At 35.8% G+C, this 23374-nt stretch overlaps 1 protein-coding gene across 2 annotated transcripts in view; it reads left to right on the top strand.

The window, feature by feature from the left end:
• Positions 1-23374, top strand: part of LOC149784326 (intermembrane lipid transfer protein VPS13B-like) — a 370899-nt gene that overhangs the window by 290949 nt on the left and 56576 nt on the right. For both annotated transcript variants that reach the window (XM_089932368.1, XM_089932367.1), the window contains exons 41-42: positions 670-916; positions 9819-9992. In XM_089932368.1, coding sequence (XP_089788494.1) covers positions 670-916; positions 9819-9992 — 421 coding nt within the window. The remainder of the gene's footprint in view (positions 1-669; positions 917-9818; positions 9993-23374) is intronic.

The following is a 23374-nucleotide window of genomic DNA, read 5'->3' as shown; positions in this document are numbered from 1 at the left end:
GTACCTTTTGTGGATCCCAAGACATGATACAGTTCTGATGATTTGATCTTATTATTCAATTGTTTTACACAGTGTTTAACTTTTTAGATCTTTGTTTATGATAAAACCATCTAAGCATGTTTTAGGAAGAAGTTACTTGAAAAAGACAAATGAAATGAGATATTTGTATTAATATCTATGTGTGTGTGATTTGGGTTTTTAAGGTAGCTTTAACAATTTTTCATTCATTTCGCTACAATATCTGCAGTCTGGCAGTTTATGGTGGTATCTAGCACTGTAATATGTAGATAACTTGATATCAATTTTATCTTTGTCTTTGCAAAGGATGCAGCTTTCTGTATTTAACCAGACTGTTATGATATAATGAGAGGAAGGGTTAATTCAGGAACTTTCTATATCACACTCCTAACCAATTTTAATTTTGATAATCTTTCTATATTCTTCCTTTCTATATTTCATATACCTCTGTCACAAAATGACATCATTTGCCTTGATTGGGAGAGTTGAGGTATGGTGGTGGTGGATGACATATTTTGCTTTCATATACAAATCCTTCATGGTTTTATTTTTATTTATACCACAGCTTTGTGTTAAGCTACCATTATTTGTACAAAATGGCTCTGGTAAGGCTGATATTCTGTAAAACAATCCTCCTTTTTCTTTCTGCAGAGACCCATTATCAGTGCCAGTCAATAAAGCAATGTCAGATGTCCAGATATCCCATACCACCCACCCCTCTATTGACCTGAGTGTCTGTCTGTCTGAGCAATGGCCTGGCTGCAACACTGTACTGGTTGATGTCATGCCAGCCTGCCTGGTCACTAATCTCTGCAGCATTCCTGTTCTTCTCATCGGGTGTGATGAGGAATTCTGGGAAATTTCCCAGGGCCAGACATTTGCTCCACCAAAATTTGAGGTAAGAAGTATTTTTAAAAATGCATTTACTTTCTCATAAGTTTACCACTATATGATATATTTGTAGAACTACAATGGTGGTTTTTATCATAGGGCATATCAATAATGCCTATTTTATTTAAAAAATATGAAATTATTTCATTATGATATTTTACAAGAATATAAATTTTCTTTTTCTGTTTAAGACTTCGATTTTTATATATTTTACAGCTGCATATTCAGTAAATAGTTTACTGTTTTTGACATGGATGGCTTTCAATCCCTCAGTGCCTTTTGTCATAGTGTCCATTCTCTTTTACCAGATATAGTTTGCATCACTAATAATAGAAAAAAAGCTATGATTTAACTTAGTTAGTAACAAAGTATTTCTTCACTGTTCTTTCCGGTCTGTTTAGACATCAAGAGAGTCTTCTCAGACCTGGTAAATGATTAGACATGATAGTAATCTCCCTTGAATATTGTTACCATTTATGGTAATTTTTGAAACAATAGTAGACACTGGTTTTTAAAGGAAATGATCACATTAATATCTCCAATAATGCTTGAAATTTTAATAAATATTCTCTTGTGACATATTAAAAGACATTAAAAAATATATAGATAATTTAGAGCAGTATTTTTATAATATTAACAAGGGATGACAAGTAGCAGTATCGCTGGAATTATGTTCTTCCATATTATCTTATGTAAATTAGTATCAAATTAGTATCACTTAAACTTTCCTTATAAGTATTTTCAATACTTTGATAATATTATTAGCATCCATATACCAACCATGAGATTTTTCTTTGAATTAGGGTCTTGTATTCGAGGATGTTAACGGTAGTTTTATTGTCATAAATGTCAAGTTTTACCAGTGATGCTTCAGTGAAGTTGTAATATGGAAACAGTAAATTCAAAATTCAACAAGGTTTAAGAGGAAAAAATACCCACGTTTGCTACATAGGTATTTTTTATTCAAAGTTTTGTTTAAATATTGCATTAATTTCATCTCAGAATTTTATATAAAACATTCACGTTTATATTTAAAGATCATATATATAAATGTGTTAGCATCAGAGAGTGCTTTTGCAGATGTGTTAGAATTTGATTTGTTACCCCTCATATTGACCAATATGTTTGTAAATTAATTGAAGCTTTCCCATTTTTATATACCCGTGATAAGGTGAAGCATCCCATGATGTCTGTCTTTCTGATTGTCCATTCATAAATATGTCTGCCTGTTCCCAGTTTCACTTTCACACAATAATTTGAGTTCTCCACCATCTACCATTGCCAAATTTTGTGAATAGCTTGCATTTAAGATGAGGACGAAGCTGATTATTTGAAAGCTTTGGAGGTTTAAAAGTCAATAGGAACTGAAAGAAGGAAATCCACACAATATATACCAGATGCCTTGTCCAAGCTTTCTTAGATGGCTTTCATTTGAAATAAGAAAGACATTTATTGACTTTATTTCAAACGTTCAAAGGTCAAGGTGACAGTGACTCTATGGAGAAAAATAGTATATGCATAATATCTTGAGTTCTGTATCATTTACCTTATGGATGACTTGCATTTGAAACAAAAATATATTAATTCCTTTGGAAGCCTAAAGGTCAAAGGGGACTGAAAAGACAAAAAATGATTTCAACAAAACTATGAAGATCTATACCAGATGCCTCAACTGAACTGTGATGGCTTGCATTTGAGACAAAGACACCTATTGATTTTGAGACTCAAAAGTTTATGGTTAAGATCAGAGCAGCTCCATGGAGGAAAATTAAAGAAAGAACTAAAGTTCTATGGCATAAATCATGATCATACTTTGTGGATTGCTTGTATTTGAGAAGAAGAATGGTCTCCTTAAAATAACTGGTTATATGTCTTTTTCCTTGACTAAATTTTGTTTATGGCCTGTATTTGAGACAAAGAAGACATCTATTGATAAGGGCATATAATATAATAATAATAATGAGGACTTTGTATAGCACCTAATCTTTAGAAGCTCTAAGCACTTTACAACATTAGACAACACCTATAAGATAAAAACATATAATAATATTATTACAAAAACAAACACCACAAAATTAGAAAAACATTAAAAAATAAAAAGCATGCTGAGAATATTTCAGGTAGGAAACATTAGGTCTTTTAGTTTGTTCTTGCAGTCAAAATAAGTGAGTTTTGAGAGCCCTCTTGAATGTGATCACTGTGTCTTTGTGTCTAAGTTCAGTGGGCAATTCAATCCATGTTGCTGGGACCTGGTATGCAAAAGAACGCTGTCCATATGACTTTGCTTTCATAGTGGGAATAATGAGTATATGATTGTCAGAAGAGGAGCATAAGTATCTTGCTGGTGTGTACACATGGGTGAGGTCAGATAAGTATGTTGGACTAGAGTGTGACAGTGAAACGTAGCACAGAAAACAAATTTTGTGTTTGATTCTGGATCAAATGGATAACCAGTATAGGGTACAGAGCAGTGGGGAAGTGTGCTCTGATTGTGGTACTCTAAGTATGATCCGAGCAGCATTGTTTTGAACTTTTTGAAGTTTCTGGAGTAGATATTGAGACGAACCAGACAGAATTGAGTTACAGTAGTCCAGTCTTGAGAGTACTAATGAACACACAAGTGTTTTAGTGGCATCAACTGAAAGATATTTGATAATTGAGTTGATGCGTCTCAGCTCAAGATATGCAGCCTTGCATATGTTCATGACATGTTGGTGCAATGTGAGAATACTGTCCAGAGTAACACCTGGGTTTCATACTGATTGTGTGAATTTAATGTTGGCGTTGCTGATATTTATTGTTTGAGGTAAAGGATGTGAATGAGAAAGTCTTTTTGTTGTGATCAGAATGGCCTCAGTTTTGTCATTATTCATCTGCAGCTTGTTACATGTCATCCATGATTGTACAGAATGAAGAGAACAGGTCCAAGAACAGACCCCTGTGGAACACCACAACATAGATCAACTGGGCTGGAGTGTATTCTATTTGCAGATACAATTTGTGTCCTGTTGACCAAGTAGGACTTGAACCACAGTAAGGCTGTATCATGAATGCCAAATACATGCTGGAGACGATGAAGTAATATATCATGGTCTGTTGTGTCAAATGCTGCCAAATCAAGGAGGGTGAGGACTGTAATCTTTCCGCTATCCAACACAGAGAGAATGTCTACTTTTAGAAGAGTAGTTTCAGTACTGTGGCAAGGGTGATATGCAGATTGTACATTGCTAAAAAGACTGTTTGAATTTAGATGAGATACCAGCTGGGATAGAACAACATTTTCTAAGATTTTTTATATGAATGGGAGATTAGAATCTGGGCGGTAGTTCTTTAAATCGCTATGGTCTAGTGTTGGTTTCTTCAGCAGAGGCTTTACAATGGCAGTTTTGAAAAATGATGGGAATTCCCCAGATGAGAGAGAGGTATTAATAACATCAGTTAGTGAAGGCAATAGTGGATCTAAGCACTCAAGCAGCAGTGATGTTGGAATTGGATCAAGTTCACATGACTTTGGTGCACTCTTCATCAGGATTGTACGTGATAATCCATAGAGACAGGTTCAAATGCTGCTAATGGTTGCCGCTCAAATTATATATCCCAACTGTATGGTGACGACGAGTCAATTGAAATTGTGGTGTCAAGCTTATCTCTAATGGTTTGTAATTTGTCATGGAAGAAATTTGCAAACATGTCCAGAAGGTCGACTGGAGAGAAGGTAGTTGGAAGTGGTATTGATTTGTTCCTTGACATTAGCTTGTTAGTAATCTCGAAGAGCTCTATGCATCTGGAACTTTCCATGATCTTAGTAGTGTAGTAGGCTGATTTCGCTGCATGGACTATATTTGTGACATTCTTCTTAGCGACTTCATAGATTTGCTTATGAATAGTGAGTCTTGTGGAAAGCCAGAGCCTCTCAGCTTTACGGCAGTCTCTTTTAGCAGTGCGAAGCTGGTCCCTAACACTGCTATACCATGGAGAACACTTTTGAATTGATACTCTGCACTTGGTAACTGAGGCATGTTTGTCAAGTAATGAACGCAGACAGTTATCGAGTTGTTCTGCGGTAGGAGGTAATCAAGTTGTTAGCTTGGATGTCGTGCAATAGTTTGGTTCTATTTATCATACGGAGGTTTCTCTTAGTAGCAGACAAAGGTGGAGGGTTAGGGACTGATGCGTCAAGATGGCATATAAAGCAGAGGTGATCTGATGCAAGGTCATGGGATACCAGGGAGGACCGTAGAATGATATCATCAGGTGTATGAAGAATCCAGTCTAAAATGTGACCATGTTTATGGGTGGGTTGGTGAACTGACTGTTTGAGGTTGAAAACATTAATGGAATCAATGAGTTTTGATGTATTTGAGTTTCCGGGACAGTCAGAGTGAAAGTTGAAATCTCCAAGAATAATCAGGTTGCCATCTATCGAATTTCCTTAGTCCAGGAGATTCTGAAACTGCTCCAAAAAGAGAGAGTCAGCCAGCTTGTTTTTTCTACTAGGAGGAGGGTGGTATAGGCATAAAAAATGGACTGACCTTTGCTCCAGTGTGAGTGTGGTTTGGACTAGTTCAAACGATGTGTGGTCGAAATCGAATGTTGCGGTGTAGTTAAGACGTTTTATCATGGAGTTCTTTGTGATGACAGCAATTCCACCTCTGTGAGAATTATGGGGTAACAACTTGATGGAGTAACCAGTGGGTGTTAGATCCACACACGGGCTCATCGCCTGATGTTTTTAGCCATGTTTCTGTCAAGAAAAATATGTCAGCATTCTGGTTGTTGCTAAAATTAACTATTTCTGTGCACTTTTCCGGTGGTCCTACTGACTGGGCATTGAATAATGCAATGCACAGAGGTATTTCTTGGATAGTTGACACAAAGGTTGATGAATTAAAAGGGATTTGAATTAGTTTATCTAAATTAACAGTCAAATTTTTTTTAATGGTTGTGCCAAAATAAGGGAGATAACTGGGATTCTTCTTCCTGTTCTACGACGGCCAGCTTTGAAATAACATTTCTTTTTTCACTTCTGTTTACATTTAAGTAATGATGAATGTAGTCCCAGTTCGTTTAGTCTAGAGCACAATGTAGTGTGGAGAGCCAAGGAGTGATCATTTAAAGCAATTAATGAGGGTCCATCGTAGCATAAACAGGTTGACTGGCGAGTATCACGTGATGGCGTTTTGTTAAAAAACAGTGGAGCAAGACAGATGAGATAAAGTCTAATTATTCTCGTTTCCAAAACAAGGAGATGAAGAAACACATACGAATTTAACAGCCAATACATAATGAACACAATAACGAAGATGAAAACAGGCAACAAAGCACAAATATCATGAAAATGGAACAGCTGCTTCAAACCAGTTAAGCGATAATGACCATCTTGTTTCCTTTTACATTTTCATTTACTCGTTTTTGCCTACATCACTTAGTGACAGTTACATGTTACATTTAATGAGTACCATACATGTGATTCAACCAGCAATAGGCTCAAAATACCGTTTTATTAGCCATGCACTGGACATACAACTTTATAGCTGGAATATACTGCTTTTGAAAATTAAAATAATTTTTTTTTTAAAGTTTAGTATTAAAAAAATGGTATTTGTATGTGTTCTATCAACAAATTAGAGAAACCAGCCAAAACCATGGGGACCAGAATTGTCCCACCATGACAGAGACCAGTAGGACGATGCATGGCAGAGCAATTGAATTAGAATTGTTCAAGAACAGTTGACATGTGTGCATAACAAGCTGTAAATTGATTACCTTGCTGGAGTTTAAGGCCAGATGAATGAGGTGTTATAAGTAATAAAGACATAAATGTGGTCTTTATGTGTTCTGAACCTTTGATGGAAATCAGCTGACCATTGCCAGAAGGGAAATAAGATGGAAAGACCAAACAATATAAATTAACTTGGCAGACACACTAGAGTAAGTATTTTGATTTTTGTTTGGTCATGTTTAATTGTTACTGTATTGTTCAAGATATTATAAGAGGAATACTTAAGGGCAGCTCATCCAATTTTTGTTGAATTCATTGAAAAATGCCAAAATGGTTTCTTCCTCCCATTCCTCAGGAACCACAGACTAAGAAATGTTACAAATTCAACAATGCATGGATATCAGAGTTTAAGCATGCACAGATAAGTAGCAAAGTTCCTGAGTATGCATTATGTATTTCAAAGGTAACTGTGCATACTTTTGCATTTGATATACTATTTGAAGTTTTCATGAATATAACTTAAGTTCAGTCCCTAGATAAAATTTATCAGTTAACAAGATAACATATTTCAGGATAAAATTGAGATAAAGTGTTCATAAAAACATAAATGCATCATATTTTTTTATATTTATTTAATGTCTAAATCAATCTTTATATTTTTGTTTAAAATTTACAGTCATGAAACCTGCCAACAGATTCTTGGATCTGAGCCATATAGAGAAAGAAGCCTTTGAGGATGAGATTCGAGAATATATCTTAATTCCAAGTCAGGAACTTTTTTCATGGAGGACTATTGGAGAGCACTCAGTAACCTTATAAACCCAGCAACAGGAAAACTGATCTGATGCTAAACGTTCTTTCCAGGCAGATCATAGCTGTCCTGTCACTGCAACATTCTAATGCTGATACAAAGAGAATGTTATCCATTCTTTCCAGGCAGTGCATAGCTGTCTTGTCATTGCAACAATGCTGATAGAAAGAGGATGTTATCCATTATTTGCAATCAGAGCATATCTGTCCTGTCATTGCAACATTCTAATACTGATACAAAGAGGATGTTATCCATTCTTTCCAGGCAGAGGATAGCAGTCCTGTCATTGCAACATTCTAATGCTGATACAAAGAGAATGTTATCCATTCTTTCCATAGCTGTCATGTCATTGCAACATTCTAATGCTGATACAAAGAGGATGTTATCCATTATTTGCAATAAGAGCATAGCTGTCCTGTCATTGCAACATTCTAATGCTGATACAAAGAGGATGTTATCCATTCTTTCCAGGCAGAGGATAGCTGTCCTGTCCTTGCAACATTCTAATGCTGATACAAAGAGAATGTTATCCATTCTTTCCAGGCAGTGCATAGCTGTCATGTCATTGCAACATTCTAATGCTGATACAAAGAGGATGTTATCCATTTTTTCCATGCAGAGCATAGCTGTCCTGTCATTGCAGCATTCTAATGCTGATACAAAGATGTTATCCATTCTTTCCAGACAGAGCATAGCTGCCCTGTCATTGCAACATTCTAATGCTGATACAAAGAGGATGTTATCCCTTTTTTCCATGCAGAGCATAGCTGTCATGTCATTGCATCATTCTAATGCTGATACAAAGAGGATGTTATCCATTCTTTCCATGCAGAGCATAGCTGTCCTTTCATTGCAACATTCTAATGCTGATACAAAGAGGATGTTATCCATTCTTTCCATGCAGAGCATAGCTGTCATGTCATTGCAACATTCTAATGCTGATACAAAGAGGATGTTATCCATTCTTTCCAGGCAGAGCATAGCTGTCATGTCATTGCAACATTCTAATGCTGATAGAAAGAGGATGTTATCCATTATTTGCAATCAGAGCATAGCTGTTCTTTCATTGCAACATTCTAATGCTGATACAAAGAGGATGTTATCCATTCTTTCCAGGCAGAGCACAGCTGTCCTTTCATTGTAACATTCTAATGCTGATACAAAGAGGATGTTATCCATTCTTTCCAGGCAGAGCATAGCTGTCCTCTCATTGCAGCATTCTAATGCTGATACAAAGAGGATGTTATCCATTCTTTCCAGGCAGAGCACAGCTGTCCTCTCATTGCAACATTCTAATGCTGATACAAAGAGGATGTTATCCATTCTTTCCATGCAGAGCATAGCTGTCCTTTCATTGCAACATTCTAATGCTGATGCAAAGAAGATGTTATCCATTCTTTCCATGCAGAGCATAGCTGTCAGGTCATTGCAACATTCTAATGCTGATACAAAGAGGATGTTATCCATTCTTTCCAGGCAGAGCATAGCTGTCGTGTCATTACAACATTCTAATGCTGATACAAAGAGGATGTTATCCATTCTTTCCAGGCAGAGCACAGCTGTCCTGTCATTGTAACATTCTAAGGCTGATAGAAAGAGGATGTTATCCATTATTTGCAATCAGAGCATAGCCCTTCCTGTCATTGCAATATTCTAATGATGATAGAAAGAAGATGTTATCCATTCTTTGCAGGCAGAGCATAGCTGTCCTGTCATTGCAACATTCTAATGCTGATACAAAGATACAAAGTGATTCAGGGGGAAATCTGGACAAGAGAAAAAGCAAGAGCCTGTTAAGTGTGAAGTTTAATAATCACAATGAACATCATCTGTGGACAGCAATCTTGTGGAGGAAACTAAAAATGATATTGGATATTATTACAAAAATCTTTGTGGCAAATAATAAGATAAACAACTCCACCTTTTTTATTTAGAATTGACAATATATTAACTTGTATTAAGCAATTATTAATGTAACATTATCATCAGAATCTAAACTGATTTATGTTAAAAACCTGCTGTTTTATTATACTGTGAAGAATACATATATATTATTGCAAAATAATGCACTTATTTTTTGTTCAAACCCCTTGAAGAACATAATTTTATCCTGATAAAACAATCTACTGGTTTAGAAGACAATCTCTTGATCAAACTGTAAATGTACTGTTTTCAGATCCTGGTTCTGTCACATGTATGGGATATTATGTGTTCAGAATTAGAGTATCTAACTAGGATTTTACCTGAAAGAAGTATAATTATACAAAAGATGGCAAGTATATAGTGCAGATTTATGGTACTCTTATTTTCATGGTGTTTGCTAAAATGTAAAAATGCATTTTCTAAACTCTGGATATGTTCATATCTCTCTACTAGGAGAAGTGTTCTTTTGGGCTGAGAATTGATGGTAAGGTTTACCAGTCTGCAGACATTCCAATATCCACTGAGATAGTGTCCTCATGGCGCTACAGGACTGACATTGGCAGTACCTTGTACTTGGATAACTGTGTCCACACAACAGTCTTCTTTAAGGACAAGGCAGACACCAAGGTAAAAATTTTGAAACACATTTTCTTTATTGGACAAAGCATGCAAAGTTACTAGAATATATTGGCCACAACTTGATTTGAGCTCTAGAGGTCATAGACCAAAAGAGCTTATGGGATGGTCATTTGTCTGATAAATGTCATCAGTACATCGGTCTGTTAGCACAAGTTTGTTCTTGCTACTCCTCCTAAACTACTTAGTGGATTGTCATGAACCATTACACATACATTTATCCCAAGGTTTGGTTGATCCTAAATGTCCTTTCCTCTATCCACCCCCCTGATGACATATTGAGCCCCTCTATAACTGTTGCATGCTAATTTAGTCCATTGGTGGGGGGTAGAGTATCATCCCAATGAAAGTACCCCAAAGAGTTACAGTAACCCTGCCTTTGATACTGTTTTGTTGGAATTGTAGAAAGGAAAATCCTGCAGAGGGATTCAGGCAAGCCTTTGGTAGCAATCAATATGCACACACTGCGAGCAAATTTGTATTTGATTGATAAGCAGTTCCCTGCATGATTATTTGGTATGTTTTATCTGTGATTGCAGCTGATTTACTGATTGTATTGTGACTGTGAGCCTTAGTGTAATGAATGAATGTACTGTGTTTTTGATCAGTATTGCCTACAGACATGCTTGTAATACTGATTGAAACTATAATACTCACTAAACTCCTTATTTGATCTAAAAACTTTTTTGTCATCTGTTCACCTATTGTACTCTATGTTGTTGTTTTAGATTATATTCTGTGAGTTTTATGTTAAAATGTGCGGCTGCTGCTGAAATATATGATATTTCAACGTACAGAAAACAAACATTGTTACTATAAATTTATTCATATTTACAAGTAACTTATATGTGTCACTGGATACTGATTTTATGTCTTTGCATATTGATCTTATTTCTCTCATACTATAGCTTAGCATATGTAGAGTTTCTTGATCAAGAGTCTTATGTCTATTATTTATAAGGGGGCACTCACCAGTCAGTATGTATTTTTGAGAGAGTGACATATGTAAGGTGAAGTAGTTTGCATTTAAAACATGCACAATGGAGAGAATGTTGGCATACCTCTATGCTACATTAATGCAATGTGGATGATATTTCTTTTGGATATTGTACTTTTGGAAATTTTACATGATTTAAGCACACTGCTAACTAAAATGACTGCTCCCTTGTGTTAAAAAATCAGCCTGAATTAGTCTAAAGTACACTATACATGTACATAGCAGCTATTAAAATAGGGAAAATGAATTTTGCCAGACTAGACAATACCAGCTTCTGAAAGTGCAATGAATGAATTACCAAATATATAAAATGTAAAAAAAAGTTATCGGCTATTTTTTATAGAATTTACCTCTTGAAGTTCAGGAAGTGAAAATGACCAAGTAAAGCTAGCACTTTTTTGAAAGGTGCACATCTGAAGTAAGGCCAAACTGTATACTCTATAACCCATAGTACACCCATCAATCATACACCAAAATAAAGGGAATTAAAGGTTCTTTGAATTATACCTAAGATATACAAAGTCTTTTTTAAATAGCCAGTATAACTAGTGAGGAAAGCAGGGGAAATTCTTTTTCTTTAAAATCCTAACCCTATGCAAAATAGGAAACTAGAGCGCCACCTAAGCTAATTGATATTAGATGGATTTACCTCAGGGCAATATTTGAGAGCATTCCTTATCTGATATAATCTGATTAACCTTATTCCATATGATTCTTGGACTTCTCTTCCAGGAACAGAACCATGCAAGCTCTGTGTTTACTTAATAATTTCTGACGGAAGGTCTACTTATGATTTTGGCATTTATATAGATCTTTTTTATGGCTCTTGTTCTGCTTCAGTTATTTTTTTCATGATAAAGACTGAGGTTCCATCATAATTCTTCTATTAATAATGCAATTTCTTATTTTAATTGTATGACCAGCGGACCTTGTCTCATTATCAAATACAGATGCAATATGCATGTGCACTACTTGCCAATTACCCTTGTTTACTGGCACAGTTGTCATACAGTCATAAAAATCTCTACCTTGAGAATACTCATATCTCCTGCAATTGTGTGTTCTGGTGGTTTGTCACCTTCTCATACAAAACCACACAGATTACACCAGAACCTTTTACATCTAAAGATCATCTTTGCTCAATAACTTTTACCAGAGCAAATGCATCCTTTTTTTAAAAGCCATCAAGACCTTTATTGTTTTAGTTGAGTTAATGTTGGTTTAAAATATGTGATGATGAATATAACTGGGGTGGATATAGTGGTGAATGCCACTTCACCATTGTGGAACAATCTGTTGCTACAGTTTGTTTGGATATTTTTCATATTCATGTGCAATTATTCCAAGCTGGCCTTGCATTGCCATTGATACATCAAGATGGTTCCAACTATCAATTTCTATCTGGTACTTAACATCATTATATTTCAGTGTGTACAAGGGTGTGGTAACTAGCTCAACCAGATTTTTTACCAGTCATCTTTCAACTTGACAACAATATCTTGAATGCCTACATTTGAAGTTTTAAGTTTGCCAGTGTGACCTTCAAAAATCACAAGTTCACTTGGATCAACACCAGCAACAACACAGCTAATTAGCTTGGCCAAATCCACTTTAGTGGCAAATTGGCTCATATCTATTCAGCACCATGTCATCAGGCAAAATAATGTCCATACATGTTAATAGACATTGTTGTATAATATTACATATACTTTAATTTGAAATCGTTAAGTGCTTGTGTAGTTGGTGAACACTCCAGTGCATGTAATGCTTCAATGACAATGACAAGATAACCACATATGGGGCCATCCAATTGAGTTTTTACTGACAAATTTAAATAAAATGGTTTTCATCCACCAGTGACCTGGAATAAATAATTAACACCTTCAACAACTCGATATGAGTCAAAATACAAACTATGTTGTGGTGTTACCATGTATACGACCCAGTGAGTGCCAGGGCCTGTTGATGAATCCAGACTGACAATGCCAATTTCACATGTTCATGGCACCATTGCTGCAAGTTCTTCTCACATAAAAACACCACAGTAATGTTTGATTTGCCATTGTGAGTAAATCAACGTTGGTCAAATGGACGAGTCACCGACACGATCTACTGTGACCTGGTAATCAAAAACCTTTGCATGTGGGTGTGCTTGGCAATTGAAGACCTCATACTTTCTTATGCAGCCACCAACCATCTTTCTTAATGACATTCTGATGCAGTTCTTACAGCCCCTAATGTAGCAGCTTTTACAGCATCTGGAGCCACTGCTGCCAATGACAATGGAATGGCTTCAAGGAAGGAATATATTTCATCTGTCTTTTGCATTTGTACCACCTCTGACTAGGATAATTTTAATATCACTGAGGTGTTATTGTGCTTCACTGTATTAAACCAAGTCAATTGTGTTTGAGCCAACCACATGGACAGTTAATATTGCTGGAGAAAGTTTTATTGTGACCCCACAATTGTTTTTGATTGTCTTTTTTATTTTTGCAAGTTCATATTGTATAAGGTTGACCCTCACCTTGTGATAGGACATTATTATCTAAATATGTAACAGGTTTAATAATGAATTTCCACAGGTGCATCAATCACTCTCATTTGACCACCAGTACACTCCAATTAGAGTGTCTTCTCAGGAAGTATCACAGTATAACATATATAGCCACCATGGGTGTCATCTTCATGTGCATGAAAATAATTTCTTTGGATTGCCTGAATAACTCCAGGTGTTAATAACTTGGATACAGTGTCATCACATCATGTTGGGAACTCTGTAAAGCAGTGTCATTGTTTTGATGCCAGTCCCTATGTGACCACAGATTGTGATATGCACGTGCAATATGATTGGTTGTAAAATCAAGCCTAATTTTTTTAAGAAGGTTCATGATGATGGTTTAACCACAATGAAACCTCAGTCACTTCTAAGTCATCAAATATCATTTTGCTATGAATTTGGACATGTTTTGGTGCAGTAAGACCATGTTGGGTACTTATTTGCCAAGTAAACTAATTAGAATACAACGTTAACATCATCCAAAATTGATTCGATTTCCTTTCCATTGATGGAGTATTGTGCATTATAAAATGTGATGCCATTGTTAACAAATCAAACTGGGGTATTGGCAGAACAATTGGTACCATCAGTCTTATACCAGTTTTCCCTCAGCTTCCAAAAATGCCTCACATGGAAGGAAAAACCTAGATGTGTCTTGTACTTGCAATTCTCATTTTAATTGTTTGGGGTTTCTAGCTGAATAATGATAATACTGGTATTCTCTCTTGCCTTGATCCGCTAACACAAATGGTCCCAATTCAATTTCTGCATCAGAAATATCTTTGAACTTATACAGATAATATACATTATTGATTTTCTTTGATATTGTACAAATCCACATTGCTTGATTTGCACTCACTGAACCTGACAAGCACTGTTGAGTTGCCTTATTAATGATTTTACTAACTGCAGGTGGCATTGATTTGATGGATGGTAATGTAATTCAAACTGCTTTTGATGATGCTAGTTTTGCTACCTTATTTACCGTATATGTTGGGACACCATAAATTAATTTTTGAAGTCATTTTTTGTGCACTGTATGTTCAGGGACACATTGTGTTATTTTTTTAGTCTTAAGTTGTGGTACACATTTTAAATCATTTGAAAATTACTTGTCAGAAAATGCACTGCAGCTTGAAATTTATTTTTAAAAAATTATAAAACTATGTACTTGAGATAAAACTCTTTAATCGATTGCAGCAGCATCTCACAACCCGTTTCCTGTACATGTATGATCCATCCTTTTGGTGCATGAACATTTTTAAGCTTCCTCATGCCATGAAAAATTATCATTGGAGGCAACAAATCTCCTGAAGAGCTAAAATCATTTTTTTAAATACTTGCTACAGTATGGACGCCAATGCTACATATATGGAGTTCATGGATATATTTTGTTCTTTAATGCTCATGATGAAAAAGAAAAGAGGAATAAATGATAACAATACATGGTTAGTTTCTTTCATTTCATTATTATATAAGTATTTTGTTTGTCTATTTTATTGCAATGTGCAGTGGTAAGGGGGCACAAATTCAACACATTTATTTTGTTTCTTAAGTCTTGGGACACATGACCTAGGTGAAATAAAGTTTCACCATAAATTTGGGGACAGGAAAAATAAATTATTTTATCATGTCCCAATATATATACACTAAATATGGTAATTGCCATAATTAATCTGGAATTGACTGAAATGCTTGTGATGCCAGTATTTTTAATTGATCTACAGTAACATTATTAATACTATCTACAGCTTGCATTGCATCTTGTTTAGCATTGGGGTCAGCCCATGATGATAAGGCTCTGAGGACTGTAAATACATTTTGAGTAATGTCACCAAAGCTAGTTCCATAATATGTCATAGACAAAGGTTTTCATGCATTAGCTATTTGAATGAGTTTTACACATCCATGCGCAACTGTCGTTGTTATTAGTAAATGTCGGGTCGATCTCTAATTTACAGTTGTGTCACCTGAATGTTTCACCTTGCAGATCAGTCATGTCCCCATCTTGGGAAAATTGAATATGCTTCAGCTGATTATTATGACATGGATGCACAGTACTACTCATGTAATTGATATCACCTGATTCCACAGTTGGTGCAAACCCAAACAGAATTTAACCTGGTACAACCACATCTGTTGTTTCAGACCTGCTTTCATAACTCCTCCTGATGGCATCACAATTTAAACTAATCTGAGTCATTGAGGTGAAACTTACAATGTCAGGCCCAATAAGATATCCAGTCCCTTTTGGTCCTGCACTCAAAATGTGCATATTTTCAGGAAGATCTCTGAGTAAACCAAGAATTGTTCTCAACGATGACTGTTCAGTGTTAACCATATATTGTGGAGATTAGTGGTAATAATGGAGCTGAATGTGGGCTCATGTTCACGATTAGAAATTCTGCAGTCCTAGCCATTCAGCACTGAAATTATTTATTGAACCTCATCATTGAGGTAATATCTTACATGCCCATAGTAAGTTCAGTAGTATGCCAGGTGCAGGTGGTACCATTATCAGATGAAAACAGAAATGGATTGTTTGCAGGACGATCACCAAATGATTGTGGTTGTATATTAGGCCAACTGTAATATACTCACAACAATGTGTCATCTCAATTGTTCATGAATCCCCAGTGGTGACAGGTGCAGAAAAAGTCGCACTGAATTATGGTTTTGAGAATGAAATGGTAATCATCAAGGTCATTCTCTGGTCTGTATTTACAACCACCTGTTGCACTGAAGCATAGATTTAATGTAAAACATAAACTGTCTCACTTGTTTCAGAACTTGTCATCGGTGTTGTAACAATATCATGAATATTTTCAATAAGTTTATGCATCAGCACCCAATATGAATTTCTGTCCGTAAGATGATTAGTCAGCAATTGCTGACAAATTGATGGAACTTTATTAATGACTTTGGGTGCATTGTTGCTCACATGAACTGATCCCCTGAGTATTTCCAACAGATCTTCAAGGTTGTTAGGGTCACACAGTCCAAATAGGCTTTCTCCTTTCTTTGGTGTGCATTGCTAGCACCACATTTATACCAGTTCTCTTATCAAGCAAGATTGTTTGTCTTCCAGTCCACATAGACTTTCTCCTTTGGTGTGCATTGCTGGCACCACATTTGTACCTGCTCTCTTATCAAGCGTGATTGTTTGTCTTCTTCCTTTGCACATTTTGGTGTTACTGTTGGAGATGAAAGTGCAGGTTGTTCTTGTTTTTCTGGTGTTTTTGGAAGTTTTTTTTGTGTAACTTTTACTGGTAGAGGTGCAGCCACTTGATCCTATGTGGGTGTAAGTCTTGGTAATGGTTGCTGCGGTATCTTTTTTGATCATTCTTCCAATGTATGAGATTCAGATGCAGATGGTTCTTCTTGAGCTTGACGTTCTTGATATTTTTTCCACTCCTCACCTATTGCCCTATCTTTATTAAACGATCCTGTCTCAATATACCCACTTGGCATAATTGCCAGCTGCCATCTTTTTGGAACAAACATTGTAACATAGCCCTACATAGTTTGTCCATTTGATTGGAAAATGAGATGCAAATGCTTTTTTGACAGTCAAGCTCATTAAATATTCCAGTACCTCACAACTTTGACTTGTATTTGGATGGTGTCTTTGCCCCAGCCTCCTCTTCTTGGACCTCAGGGCACACTGGTAACTGTTCATTAGTCTTTGCTGTTTCTTGTGTTGCTCTTTTGATATCCTTGGTGCAGCTAGCTATCTTACAAATTAGACCCATCTGTTCCCACTAGTGCTGCCACTTCTTTCACTTTGGCTTTTGGGGCTTTTTTAATATCCTTGGCATGTTCAGCAATTTGCTTTTGTAGGTTTAATTAATGGTGCAATTGTTTGTTCATACCCCACTATGAAGTCTTCTCCCGAAGTTTGACATGACCGTAACATATCTTTGATTTTTTTGCAGTCTTCTATCACATTTTGATTTCATATTTGCTGTTCTTGAGTGGCTTTACTGTGTAGTTGTCATACTTTTATTTGGTACCACTGCGTGACATTTTTTTGTATAAGTGTGTTTTTAATTGTTAAATTGGTGCATGAGACACGTTTGTGTCGAGACCAGCTTGATATTTACCCCCTTGAATGTTCAATTTTCAGACAAATCAGTGGTGAAAAATCTATATGGGTTCAAGGCCAACATGATGAAATTCATCCCAAGAAGTTCAGTGAATGTTTTCAAGACCATACACAATACCATGAAATATCAGCATGTTACAGTTGTCATGGATCATTTTAGGCTCAATTGCCTATTTTTGAATCCAATAAATGACAGCCATGTTGTTGTGCCAGCTCAAGATAATATTTGTGTAGGATTGATTTGATTTTCAAACATCACATCATGATACACCACAAAATTGTTTTTATTTGCATCCAAATCATTAATAGTATCATCATATGTGGAAAAGAACTAAATGGTGGTGCTGTTACCATTTCTCAATGCTTTTTGAACATTTGTTAAAACATGATAACATGGTTGATCATCAGCTGATGGCACATTCATGTAACCATCATAAAATTATATTCAATGATAATTGAGTTTTACATGATCCAGCAGGGCCAATGATCAATGCATGAACTGAGTTTGGAAACATAGTTCCCTCACTATGCTTGGATGGTTTAGGTGTTGCTCGTGCAGAGAAATCAATGATGGAAAATTCATTGAATTTTCTTTTGCATAATGCCATTGAATAATTGTTTGTCATGGATCATATGATCATGTCTTCATATTATGTGTGATGCCATACCAAAATATGTGCAGTGATTTGAACTTGTGTTCACTGTGGAGCAAAGAAGTTTAAATTTTTTAGGAAAGCTGCAAACAGTTTTTTTAAAGTCAGTGGTGATATCGTGGCTGCATTAATAAAACTACCAGGAATGCCATGGAGTAAATATCCAGATGACAAACATCTTCCTGGCTATAATTTCTATTGATCTGGTACATGGCTTCATCTATGGCTTGTTTCTAATAATCAGGATTTGTTTTGATGCATCACACTAATGGATGACCTTGGACATCGGTCAATAATAAGTTGGTTCACAACAACATGATGACCAAACATAAGTGGTGATTCCACCAGGGACTATCTTTTGCCTGGTATCAAGAGGGGGCAAACTCACGTTAGTGATTTGGTTTACACCCATACAGTGTGTCTTGGATCAGATCATATTTGAAGTGTTGCACAATTCAGTATCTAAGACATTCCAGGTACAATCTGGGTTTGGCTGTTTTGTTTATGGAGAGATAGTGCCAGTGGATAAAAGTCTTTGTCATAACACATTAACAGTGATACCTGAATTAACTGTTTCAGATTTCTTCAGTGTAGCTTTGGTAACCTGCACAGGAAATTCAGTATCACCAAATTTGTGCTCACCAAGGTATTGCCAGTATTTTCAGGGCAAGTATTGAATTCACGGTTTAATATCTTTAAATCCATCCTTGTCATGTCTGTATGGCATAACCAGATGGATGCTAAGAACAATATTTGCTTTGACTCTTGCATGACCAGAGTTTCATTGCCAGGTATGTAGGTGGGTGGGATAATTGCCACATAATTTTCCAATTCACCACTACACTTTTAAAATTTGAATTCTGGTACTTGTGATTGCTGTGTTCCTACACAAACATATTCAGTCACTACAGTAGTGATAGCAGATGCAAAATGACGGTTTTATTCATACTTTTCTACTACCACAATAATGTTGGCTTTTCTCACACCTCTGAGTATTTGGATATTATGCTCATGTGCAAACTGCCTTAGTTGTTTTACCGTTGTTTTATTTGTTGAAGTTTTTGCAGCAGTGGTGGTGGATTCAGTACAAAAATGGGTCTCAATAATTCAAGTTTGTCTGCCCTTTTCATATGACTTTGTATATATATGCCATGATGCCATACTAGCTGTTTTAGTTGTGACACAGTGGGCATGCTTATACTTAGGGAGGGTGAAGCATCTTTTTAATTGGGAAATTTTGCCTATGACTTGTTTTATTTTTGGTATTTTGTCAAGCTCAGAAACTGCAATCACTTCAGTCCTAGTTATTATTTCTGTTTTGTTGTCTTTTTTTGTATCTGTTTGTGCTTGGACAATCAAAGATAGTTTTGGGTTTGATTTTTTTCTGCATTCTTTATATTACTTGAGAACAGATCCACAGGATGGCAAAGTTCATTATGTGATTTGACCCTGATGCTGCATTTAAGACAAGGTCATCCACATTGGCCATCAGGTAATATTTGGGTGTGTATGTTACTGTACTCTTAATGACATGCTCTGCCACATAGTTCGTATTTTCCAAGGCAGACAGCTTTGCACTTCTTGTGTCACAATGCCATGGAGCTTCCTGTATATACAATAAACATTTTATTTAATTGGCAAAGACACTTATACTTCAGTTGACCAGTCACTACTTTGTTATTCTTCCTTTTCATTAGGTGTGACACTGATTACATGGCTTGGTCGATAAAAAGCCTTGCATGATGTCCATGATGGATCATTATGGTGACTCAAAGTTTTAGGTCACGTTTTCTTAGATATATTCTCATTATTATTGGCATCATCAAAGTCATTTGCATTTGCAAATAAGATAAATTACAGTGCCATTTAAATACAGATGAGTTCAGATGACTAATCATGACAGAGTACAACACCAATAATAGATGGGCTTCACCCTATGTATTGAAACCCAATAACATCAAATTTCTTAGAGTACTCTCCAATCATTTTTGCTTTGTTGCTTTGAGCAATAGTTTCTAAATATTGCAGTCAGTGCTTGCACTGCTGTTCTTCTGCATACTCATAGTTATCTGACAAGTTCTGAGCTTCAGGTGCAATGGGCGAGTTACCAGTATATTTCATTTGTGGATTTACTCTTGCATGCTTGATATTCTGCAGATTCTTTTTACTTTTAAAAAACCTCTCAGTTTATTTCATTCTATTTCTGTTTCCCAGATTCACCAACTTATGTGTTCTGAATTTGTTTTGGAGAATGCATACAACATATTCAGCGTTTCTTTGATAAACCTATATAATGCATTCAGACAATAAGATGATCTCAATTTATCCATCACACTCCTGACATTCCAATAATTAGGCAGTTTTATCACACTTTTAAAACTTCCATGCATTCCTTCAGTACACATTGGCAGTCAATGGCCAGGCTGTTGTTTGACATTTCTATATAAACCACCACTAGCATTTCTGTACTACAAAACTATTTCACAACTTATATCTTTGTGTCAATACAAAATCATTGCTGTGAAGGAAATCAATACAAAACCTTTTGTTGATATAATAACACAAACCTATCTATAGACAGTGTTCATTGAAAAAAACATCATGTTCACTCATTACACTGAGGCACACAGCTTCAATACAGTCAGTAAATCAGTTGCAATCACAGAGAAAACCAAATAATCTTCATGCAGGGAATTGCTTATCTTCAAAAACACATTAGCTCATGTGTGTGTATTGATCACTACCATAGGCTTGCCTGAATAAGTACATGGCTCTGTGGGATTTTCATTTTTTAAATCACTACATAGTAGTATCATAGGCAGGGGAACCCTTTGGGGCACTTTTATCCAGATGTCACTTTACCCCACATAACTGGCTCAGTCACTTCTTGTAGGTGGGATACTTGCACTCCTGTGGACAAAATTAACATGCAGTGGTGATATATGTGCTAAATATGTCATGCGGTGTATAGGCAGTGACAGGTGAAATGGCCCCAAAAGTGACAAAGGCAAAACTTCCACTTTCACACTACTCTACTACAGTCACTGTCTTGAAAAGCCTGTTATTGGCCCATGTTCAGAACAGAAGGTCGTATCAACTTGGAGGTTTTACTTGATAATATCTTGTGATGTCTAGTTGGTCATAAATAAGTGATGCTGATCTAACCTCAATAATCCCCACCTTGAAAATCTTGTTATTGCTACTTCTAAATTGATGACTTAAATAAATGGGGTTTTCACCCTGAGACTTGTTATGATGTCTGGCTAGTCCTGAATGATACCACTCAGACATCCCATAATCTTTAAAATATTGTTATTGTTACTCCATTAGAATTGTTGGTTATATCAATATAGGGTTTTCACCAAATTGCTGCTTATCATATCTTAAATGCAAATGGTGCCAATATTTTATCAAAAATGGAGATCACAATGGCCATCTTGCCAGTCTTGTTATCATTTCTTATCCTGAGTGGATGATTATATTGGCCTGAGGTTTCAACAAAAGCCTTCCTCTTGTTAGTCATAAATGAAAGTGATGTCAATCTTAAATTAAATATGGCCACCACTGTAGTAGCTAATTAGAAAATCTTATTGCTCCTGAATATCATTAATTGATTCATTATTCAGCAGTTAAAAAGATGAAATAGTCTCATCTTGAGTTTCTTAAAGTGTTTTGGACTGTAGAGGGTCAATTCCATCAATAGATTTGATATATTATATTCAGTAGATTTATTTACTATATTCCATTTAGCATTTTTGCCCCTCTTGTAGCAAATGTGAAGGTGAAACAGACTGTCTATCTTTGCATCTACTCTGTCCATCTATCTAGCTTCAGCTTTAATTAGAGTTGTATTTTTCAGGTAAATATCTCCTTTTTTCTTCTTATTCAGTGTATATGCGTCAATCTTCTAGTCAGAAGGGGCAATTCCTATTAGTTCAAGCCTGATAAAGTAACAAAATCATAGTAACAGGGTGCCATTTTTTCAGACGAGTTGTAAAGCTTTTGAGTTTTGCTTTATCTCTTGTTTCCATCAGCCAACAACACACAGTTATCATAGATTATTGGTCTGTTGATGAGGTCTCTAAAGAGTTCAGATTCTGTGTCATCCTTTAGAGTCACTGATTGCCTGACTTTAATTTCTGTACCTAACTTTATCAAGGATTGATGGATTTCAACCAGATTTGTCCTGCAGTTTTATACCGATGAGGCCTTGAATGAGTCTGATTCTCAGGATTCCACAATATCATTTTTGACCCCTGATTTTCTGTTCTTCCAGATTATATTGCCATGAATTTTGATTTCAACCAAATTTGGCATGAAGCTTTATATAATGAGGAGACATTGAACAAATTCAACTGTCAGATGTCCATGACATCATTTACAGGATTCCCCCCCCCCAGTAACTGCTGGCCATCTAACTTTACCAATTTTTAAGCATGCATCTTTATATTGAAGGAGTTCAATTACCAGCATTCCACAACTTCATTGTTCTAGAGTTATATGACATCCTATGCTAACTTAGGTTTCAGCAAATATCTGTACTTAGGAATATTAAGTTTAAGCCATTTTTTCCTGTATATTTATATTTATATTGACAAGACCTTGAACAAGTTAGATTTCCAGTATTTCTAGAGGCCCTGAATGCCCGTCTTCTCCTGACTTTGGTTTCTTAACAGAAGCTTCTCTGTTAAAAGCCTGTAGTACAAATTGTATTGAGTCAGTCCCTTTCAGATGCACCCATCATTATATCTTGAGTAATATGTTTGTTTACTAGATGACATTGATCCTCCTTTCAGGGATACATACATACATGCACACACACACACACACACATATGTACATAGACACATATATACATACACACATATGTACATACATACATACATACACATAATAAATTATGAAGTAAATTCATATACCAGACAGTTTGAATTTTGAATGCAAGAAAGTAAATTTAGAGGTCAGAGAAATGTGTTGTACATACACATACATTACCACCAGTCACTACTCACAGAACACAGGTAAACTTTATAATAGGAAAATTGAATGGGACTGAAA

Source organism: Sinohyriopsis cumingii, chromosome 14, assembly GCF_028554795.1.
Source record: "Sinohyriopsis cumingii isolate HCF-2022 chromosome 14, ASM2855479v2, whole genome shotgun sequence".
Classification (NCBI taxonomy): domain Eukaryota; kingdom Metazoa; phylum Mollusca; class Bivalvia; order Unionida; family Unionidae; genus Sinohyriopsis; species Sinohyriopsis cumingii.
This window is presented reverse-complemented; position numbering and strand designations above follow the sequence as displayed.